The sequence below is a fragment of the Macaca mulatta genome, chromosome 15 (genome assembly GCF_049350105.2).
Source record: "Macaca mulatta isolate MMU2019108-1 chromosome 15, T2T-MMU8v2.0, whole genome shotgun sequence".
Lineage (NCBI taxonomy): Eukaryota > Metazoa > Chordata > Mammalia > Primates > Cercopithecidae > Macaca > Macaca mulatta.
This window is the reverse complement of record NC_133420.1, coordinates 5520531-5528821: the sequence shown is the minus strand read 5'-3', so window position 1 is coordinate 5528821 and position 8291 is coordinate 5520531. Positions and strand designations below refer to the sequence as shown.

The following is an 8291-nucleotide window of genomic DNA, read 5'->3' as shown; positions in this document are numbered from 1 at the left end:
ATCTGTCAGCTCTTTTCTGAGGGTCTCAGCGCAGCTCATCTTGTCGGGGGGTCTTTGGTGTGTCTTCCTTCCTTTCCTTGTTCTTGCCCACGTTAGGAGTCTTATTATGAACTGCAGAGGTCCCCTCCCAGCTGGAGACCAGGAGTTAGCGGGACAGAGGCCCCATCCCTCTGGGTGGCGCAGCCTGTGTTGGTGGTGCCGTCCCTGACCCCGTCGGTACTGGGGCTCGGCCCCAGGGTCTCTACCAACCCCTGCAGCCCATGTGGCTCCGGGAACCATCACCTCGATACTCACTCGTCTCCTCTGCGTCCTTTTTCTGTACGGGGTTGCCTGCTGCCATGTGTGGAGCCACAAGCTCCGTGTGCTTCCTGTAACGGGCAGCGGACCCGGATGCCAGGCTCTCCTCCTGCCGTCTTGTCACCACCATCACCCTGGGCCCCCTGAGCTCCGGTGCAGCTCTGACAAAGCCTGCAACGTCCAGCTGGAGCTGCACCTCTGCTGCCACTTCTGGGCCCCTGGTCCCTTCCTCCTCGGCATGAACTCTGAGGAGCTCTGCCCAACACCCTCCCTGCCCCCAGCAGCCGAGGCACTCCCTCAAGGACGGGACTGACTGTGGAGGCTGCCCTGGCACTGGGAGCGACGCGGCCTACTGACCCTGGAATCAGCAGGCCCTCCATGCTGCCAGCCCCGGCAGATGTGCCAGGCATCTCCCTGGATGTCACAGAGGGGGGACAGGGCAGTGTGACAAAGTCTGGCACCAGTACATGACCTCAGACGCACATGTCACTTGTCAGCAGTGACTGCAACAACCACTCCAGTGGGGCCACTATGCCAGCGGTGACGTCACCCGTCAGTAGTGACGAGATCCGCTCCACTGTGCCAGTGGGGCCCATGGTCTCCCTCCCTGCAGACAGAGACTGAACAACAACGTGCTGTTGCCAACTGTTTATTCAGGGCCCTGAACGGGTGGTGCGTGGACATGCAACACACTCGGGCCCACAGCAGTGTGACTGGCCGCTCCCAAGCCCCGGGCGCACAACCACAGCCAGGCTGCCAGAGCCAGCAGCCTCTGCCACTGCTGGGCCACTGTCCAGGGCCCCGCAGGACCAGCCGAGGGTGCCCCAGGCTGAGGCCAGCTGGGGCGGGTGAACCCCTAGCCTAGGGATGAGCGAGGAGCGGCACCCCCAGTATCCTGTGCACCCCAAGCTGGCCAGGAGGCCAAGGGGACCTTGGCTTCCAACCTCACTGGCCACCCTGTGCCAAGCATCACAGCTGCGTGAGCAGGTTTGCGTGTGAGAGCGTGGCGGGGCCTGGCTGTCCCCTTCCTAAGGCGTAACTGCTACAAGCGTCTCCACCTCTCCCGCTCGGGAAAGAACCACAGAGCCTGGGTGGCGTCGAGGGGTCCCAGCGGCTCCAGTGCACCCTGCAGCACCCCTCAGCGCCTCTGGCTGGCAAGCCAGGAGAAGAAGGCGCGAGGCCGCGGACGACGTGCCTGGAAGACGCGCACGGTGCGTGGGGAGCGCCAGGCTTTGATGGTGGCATCGTCGCTGGCCGTGAGCAGCAGCTCCTGCTCCTGGGGACTGAAGGCCACTGAGTTGACCACGTCCTCGTGCCGCAGCTTGGCCAAGCAGATGTTGTAGTGGCGGTCCCAGATGTAGCCGTGCCGGTCCTCCGCCCCACTGCAGAACAGCGCCTGGATGAGCCGGTCGCCCGCCTGCTGCGCCCACGCCCGCCCTGCACCACGCTGCGCCCTGCACCTGGCCACGAAGTCCCTGCTGACGTCCAGGAAGATGAAAAAGCACTCGTCGTTGGGCGTGTAGGCGCGGTGCGCACGCAGAGCCCGCCTCACCTCCCGCATGGTCTTGAGGTCGAACACCAGCAGGTCAATCTCCTCCGCGATGGGTGGCGGCTGCATGGGGTCAGCCACCACCGCACCACTGGGCCAGGCGCGGCTGTTCACATACAGGTACCTGGGCGAGGGGCACTGTGCTAGGTATGGGCCACCTGCGGGCACCCCGCCTGGGACACTGGCAAGAGGCCCACCTGTTGTCGGGCGACAGGCCCATGCCAATGATGTGCCCGTGCACGTCTATGACGTGGTCCAGCGCGTCGAAGAAGGCATCAGAGCCCCGGCCCTCGCCCAGCACGGGCCCCGCCGTTGTCATCTGGTGTGGCAGGATCTGCTTGATGCCTGCAGGGAGGGCTGCGGTGAGGGTCCCTGCCCAGTGCCCCGGGGACGTCACTCCAGGACAGCCCCCTACCCCAACAGTGTCTCTGGGGCTGTGGGCACCGCAGAGGTCTGCGGGCATTGCCTGCTCCGGGGGCCCCAGACCTGAATCAGGCCCCTCAGCTGCTCACTGGCCAGCGGGCCTGCCTGTTTGTTTTCACCGCTCATCCCGCAGACCCCAGACGAGGCCAGGTCTGGGCTTGTGACCCCGGGGTGAGTGAATGATCCCAGCTGTGCCTGTGAACTTGCTTGCCGTCTGCCCCCCAGGACCCCTGCCCGGCCTCCCCCAAGCTGCTAGGACCGAGGCGGGCAGCATGGCGGCAGGGGTGTACCGATCTGGTGTGGGGAGTAGGTGAGGCAGCCAGTGGTGAAGATGAGGTACTTGCTCCTGGCGCCTGTGGCACTGCGCTCAGGGGGCTTGGTGTGGCCCTGGGCCAGCAGCTCGGCCACCTTGGTCTCTAGCACGCGCTCCGATGGCTGTGGCTGCGCCCGCCCCTCCAGCACGCGGTCCAGAAAGTGCCGCAAGCCCTCCTTGGCATGGGCGGGGGCCGGGCCAGCCACCTCCTCCTCGTTGTCGCCGCCCAGGTCAAAGATGCGGCAGGGGGATGTGGCCGGGTCGCCGGCTTCCAGCAGGAGGTCAGGGCTGTCGAAGCGGCTGCAGTCGGCCACCATCACTGTGCGGATGGTGCTGGCGTTGAGGTTCTGGATCTTGAACAACCGCTTCACCACATTGACATTCTCTGACTCCACGTCCTGAGGGCGGGGGCACACGCCAGGTGGGCGCCAGGCCCTGGGGATGGCAACCCTGCCCCCAGCCCAGCCCTGTCCCGCCCCGCCCGCACCTGGAAGGCGTTGTTGAGCCACAGCACCGAGCAGGAGGTGATGTCTCCGATGCGGTGCAGGTTCCCCGAGATGAGGCTGGTCTCGGTGAGCCAACAGCCAAACACGTCGTAGGGCTTGTTCCGCACGCGGGACAGCAGCACGAAGGAGTCTGTGGGGAGGCCAGGGCTGGACAGGCTGTCGGCGTGGGGGAGGGGTGGGGGAGGGGTGGGGGAGGGGGGCGCGGGGGCAGGGGCGGGGCCCACCCGGCACCTGGCACCCGTGCTCACCTAGGCTGATGACAGCGATCTCGCCAGATGAGGAGTTGTGCGGCCCCAGGAACACCCCCGAGGCCAGCAGCAGCGAGTCATCCTTGTTGAACTGGGAGAACTGGGTGTAGCTCCAGTTGTAGGGTCGCATGTCCGCGCTGTGCAGCAGCGAGATGGTCAGGTCGTTGCTCCAGATCTGCACGGCGGGGGTGGCCATGGTGATCGCCTGGCCAGGTCGCGGGGCAGGGGCCTGCTACCACAGCGCCATGAGGCCCCAGCTCTGCCAGCCCTGCTCAGAGGCCACCAGGGGGCAGGGACTCCTTGAAGCCACTGTCATCCACTCTGAGAGCATCGGTATAGAGGGTAGGAGCCTGCCCCTGTGGGACCCTCTCCTCAGCCCTCAGGGCCACCCTGCACCGCTCCTGATCCTGTGGTCCCTCCGCTGGATGCAGGAAGCTGCTGTGTCACCTTTGGCCTGACCCTCCCTTCCCACCTGGTTGGAACGCCTGGGTCCTGGGACCTCCGTGCTTTCGGGGCAGCTGGGTGGGATGTGCAGGACACCTGGCCATCCTCACCTTCACAGTGCAGTCCTTGGAGCAGGACGCGAACTGGTACCCCGAATGGGAGAAGCTCAGGTGCAGGACCTGGTCCGTGTGTTCCCGCAGCGTCTGCACCTCCACGCAGGGCACCGTGTCATACAGCCGCTGGAACTCCTCGTACCAGGACGTGGCCGCTGTGGGTGGGCAGTGTCAGTCCTGGGCCCAGGCCTTCCTCCTCACAGTCAAGGTCAGAGTGTGGCCCCAGCAGTCCTGGCAGGCCCCGTGGTGCCCCTGGAACCCACTACCCATGGCATAGGCCTTGGCTGGGGGATACAACCCTGCAATTCACAGAGACACCTGTACCCCCCACCCCCCAAGTGACCCAATGAACCCTCTGGCCCCCATGCTCTGAGGGGGGCCTGGGCTGTGTCCGACAGACCTCGATCAGGGTGAGGGTGTGAGGATGGACACTCGGGGCCGCGGGGCAGGCCCCCAGCCAGGCTGACCCCCAAACACAGGAGCCCGGGGCCCTGGCTGCAGAACGTGGGCAGGGGCCCCGCACGCCACTGACCTGGGTGTCGGGGCACATCGCGGGCCACCTGGTAGTAGCGGTAGAACTGCTCCCTCCACAGGAACTCGTCCCGCGACACGGCCTGCCATTGGCGGCACACCAGCCCCGCGGCCAGCACGTCGGCCGGGCCCAGGCTCAAGAAGATCTGGTAGACGAGGCTGTCGGGGAGCAGGGGCGTGCCGCCCTCGTCCATCGTGACATTCTGCCCAGGCGGCCCTGAAACCCACCAACGGCTGCCCTCAGCCCAGGCCCGAGAAGGGAGACCGAGAGCGGGCGCCCGGTTCCTCCCGCCCCAACCGTCCTGCCGGGAGTTCCACGGGGCTGGGTGTCTGCAGGGGACGCCCGGGCACCGCCGTCCAACCAAGGACCCGGCAGCTCCGGGCGGGCCGGGCCGTCCCCGCTCCGCCGCGCCATCCCCCGGCCTCCTGCGGCCGGCAGCGGGCGCCCCTCAGCCCGCCGGGGCCCGGACCGCCGCTCGCGAAGCACGGGGACACCGGGCGCCGTCCGGGGACGGGCTTCCGCCGAGGGGAGGCTCGGGGCGGCCGGGCAGTGGCCTCCGCCCTGCGGCCCTGGAGAAACCCTGCCCGGCTGGCTCGGGGCGGCCGGCGGGGACGCGCGCACGGGCGGCCTCGGGGCTTCTGCAGTCGCCCAGAGCGGGCGGGGCCGACGAGGCGGGACCCCCGAGGGCCGCAGGCGCACTCACCACGGCCGCCTCCGCCCGCTGCACCGCCCCCGCCCCGCGCGGCCCGGACCCGCTTCCGCCGCCGCAGCCGCTCGGACGGCCGCCCCCGCCCACCGGGGAACCCGCCAGGCCCGACGCCACGAGCCCCGAGGCATCGATGGCCGAGGAAGGCAGAGAGCGCGGGCAGCCCGCGTCCGCCCCTCGTGCGCCTGCGCCTCGGGCCTCGGCGGCCCGGCCGGCTTTTCTTCGTGCGCCTGCGCGCACTCGGGCGCGTTGGGAACAGCGCCCCTTGTGGCCAACGAGCGGCGGTCGTGGGCGGGGCTGCGGGCGACACTCAAAGACCCCTGGTTCGGGACCCGCCTCCGGCGCTCCCTGTTTCCGGGCCCTGAGCAAGTGGCTTCATGAACCCCGTGACGTTGGTCATGGAGCTAAAACCACTGGGTGATGGTTTAAGGAAGATAATGTGCAAAGGGCTAAGGACTGTCAGTGGAAATCAAGGGTGCAGGGGAAATGGATAAACAACCAGAGGTCAACTCGGACTTTGTACATAGGACATGGTGCCAGGGCCCTGCCGGGAAGTGCAGATCAAAGCTGGGCTCACGAGAAAGCTGGGGGTGGGATGTGGGGCTGGCCCAGGGCTGGGGTTAGGGAGGCAAGGGATGGACATGGACTTCCTGGGCCGGGCTCTGTGACTGCACAGTAGACTCTGTCCTGGGACTTGGTGGTGCTACCCTTGGCCTCCCACAGTCCTGCCACCCTGCCGCCGCCACCATGCTGCCCCCTGGGACTGCGATCCTCTTGATTCTGCTTCTGACAGCTGGCTCGCTGGGCCAGAGGCCTCAGAGGCCACCCCGGCCCCCATCCGCCATCAGCACAATCCAGCCCAAGGCCAATTTTGATGCTCAGCAGGTAGAAGTTGTGGGGGGTAGAGGGAGGAACGTGAAGTTGTGGGGGGCGGTAGAGTGAGTCAGGTAGAAGTTGTGTGGCGGGGGGGAGAGGGTGAAGTTGTAGGGGGTAGAGGGAGGCAGGTAGAAGTTGTGTGGCGGGGGGGGAGGGTGAAGTTGTAGCGGGTAGAAGGAGGCAGGTAGAAGTTGTGTGTGGCGGGGGGGAGGGTGAAGTTGTAGGGGGTAGAGGGAGGCAGGTAGAAGTTGTGTTGGCAGGGGGGAGGGTGAAGTTGTAGGGGGTAGAGGGAGGCAGGTAGAAGTTGTGTTGGCAGGGGGGAGGGTGAAGTTGTAGGGGGTAGAGGGAGGCAGGTAGAAGTTGTGTGTCAGGGGGAGGGTGAAGTTGTAGGGGGTAGAGGGAGGCAGGTAGAAGTTGTGTGGCGGGGGGGAAGGGTGAAGTTGTAGGGGGTAGAGGGAGGCAGGTAGAAGTTGTGTGTCGGGGGGGAGGGTGAAGTTGTAGGGGGTAGAGGGAGGCAGGTAGAAGTTGTGTGTGGCGGGGGGGGAGGGTGAAGTTGTAGAGGGTAGAGGGAGGCAGGTAGAAGTTGTGTGTCAGGGGGGAGGGTGAAGTTGTAGGGGGTAGAGGGAGGCAGGTAGAAGTTGTGTGTGGTGGGGGGAGGGTGAAGTTGTAGGGGGTAGAGGGAGGCAGGTAGAAGTTGTGTGTCGGGGGAGAGATGGTGAAGTTGTAGGGGGTAGAGGGAAGCAGGTAGAAGTTGTGTGTCGGGGGAGAGGGTGAAGTTGTAGGGGGCAGAGGGAGGCAGGTAGAAGTTGTTGGCAGGGAGAGGGAAGCAGGGGAAGTTATGGGGGGTGTAGAGGGAAGCAGGTGAAGTTGTTTTGGGGGTAGAGGCAGGCAGGTGAGGGGCCCTCCCACAGTGCCCTCGAGTCCTCCCATGGCCTGTCCCCAGTTTGCAGGGACCTGGCTCCTTGTGGCTGTGGGCTCTGCCTGCCGTTTCCTGCAGGAGCAGGGCCACCGGGCTGAGGCCACCACACTGCACGTGGCTCCCCAGGGCACAGCCATGGCTGTCAGCACCTTCCGAAAGCTGTGAGTCCCAGAGCAGCCCTGCACCCTAACCCCAACCCTCCTCTCAGCCCCCGGACTTCAGCCCTGCCCTGGCCCCTGACCCCACCCCGACTGTGGCCTGGACTAGGGTTCCTGGTTGGGGTCCCCCAGCCTGCGGTGCCTCCTCCCTGCCCCCCCCAGGGATGGGATCTGCTGGCAGGTGCGCCAGCTGTATGGAGACACAGGGGTCCTCGGCCGCTTCCTGCTTCAAGGTGAGGCAGGGACCGCAGGGCATGTGGGTGGGTGGTGACGCAGCCGCCGTGGCTCTCTGACGTGGCTGCCGTGGCTCTGCCCCAGCCCGAGGCGCCCGAGGGGCTGTGCATGTGGTTGTTGCTGAGACCGACTACCAGAATTTCGCTGTCCTGTACCTGGAGCGGGCGGGGCAGCTGTCAGTGAAGCTCTACGGTATGTGGGGGCCAGCCTCTTTGACCAGGCAGGCAGGCGCTCAAGCTCTGCACACTCACTGGGCCATCCGGGGGGGCTGGTTGAGTCCAGGGGGACACACCCTTCCTCTCTCCCATCCTGACCCTCCTGCTAAGCAGAGGCCCAGGGAGGAGTAGTGACAGACAGGCCTGGTGTGGGGGCAGGGAGAGGGCTCCGAGGGGGCAGGGGACACACAGACGCCATTCCACACCGCCTGGTGCTGGGACCCCAGGAGCCCTGTCTGCCCCGCAGCCCGCTCACTCCCTGTGAGCGACTCGGTCCTGAGTGGGTTTGAGCAGCGGGTCCGGGAGGCCCACCTGACTGAGGACCAGATCTTCTACTTCCCCAAGTATGGTGAGTGTCCCCAGCAGGTCCCCGGCTCAGCCACCCCTACTCTCTGGGCTGATGTCCAGCCTGACCCCTGCCTTGGGCCCCCAGGCTTCTGCGAGGCTGCAGACCAGTTCCACGTCCTGGATGGTGAGTGCACAGCAGGGCAAGCATGGCGGCACGGTGAGGGGGGCCACTGCCACCGGCTGAGTCTCGTCTCTGCTGCAGAAGTGAGGCGGTGAGGCTGGCCCGCAGCTCCAGTGCTGAGAAGTCAGTGCCCTGAGAGATGCCCCGCCGGTGGGATGCCTGCCGCCCATCCCCCGTGAGCCCCCAGCCTCAGATCAGGGCCCTGCCACCTGGGGCGGGGGATATTCTGCCGGCTGCCCCAGAGGACAGTGGGTGGAGAGGTACCTTCTTATTAAATGTCTCAGACCCC

The 8291-nt window shown here is 66.4% G+C and overlaps 2 protein-coding genes across 3 annotated transcripts; one reads left to right on the top strand and one right to left on the bottom strand.

Annotated features, from left to right (window-relative positions):
* Positions 1-930: 930 nt before the first annotated feature.
* FBXW5 (F-box and WD repeat domain containing 5) lies at positions 931-5347 on the bottom strand. The gene is made up of 9 exons (XM_015116336.3): positions 5129-5347; positions 4426-4641; positions 3891-4048; positions 3337-3511; positions 3070-3218; positions 2560-2980; positions 2044-2191; positions 1758-1970; positions 931-1679 (listed from the first exon to the last, which is right to left on the bottom strand). The coding sequence occupies exons 2-9, from the start codon at positions 4616-4618 to the stop codon at positions 1436-1438; spliced, it is 1701 nt and encodes a 566-aa protein (XP_014971822.3). The 5' UTR covers positions 4619-4641; positions 5129-5347; the 3' UTR covers positions 931-1435.
* A 309-nt stretch (positions 5348-5656) lies between these two features.
* On the top strand, positions 5657-8291 carry C8G (complement C8 gamma chain). Of its 2 annotated transcripts, none has more exons than XM_015116337.3 (7): positions 5657-6016; positions 6951-7087; positions 7247-7317; positions 7403-7510; positions 7781-7882; positions 7967-8005; positions 8084-8291. In XM_015116337.3, the coding sequence occupies exons 1-7, from the start codon at positions 5879-5881 to the stop codon at positions 8095-8097; spliced, it is 609 nt and encodes a 202-aa protein (XP_014971823.1). In that variant the 5' UTR covers positions 5657-5878; the 3' UTR covers positions 8098-8291. The 2 variants fall into 2 exon arrangements, 1 of the variants encoding a protein (XP_014971823.1); XR_013405251.1 differs by having other exon boundaries at positions 5738-6016; positions 7194-7317.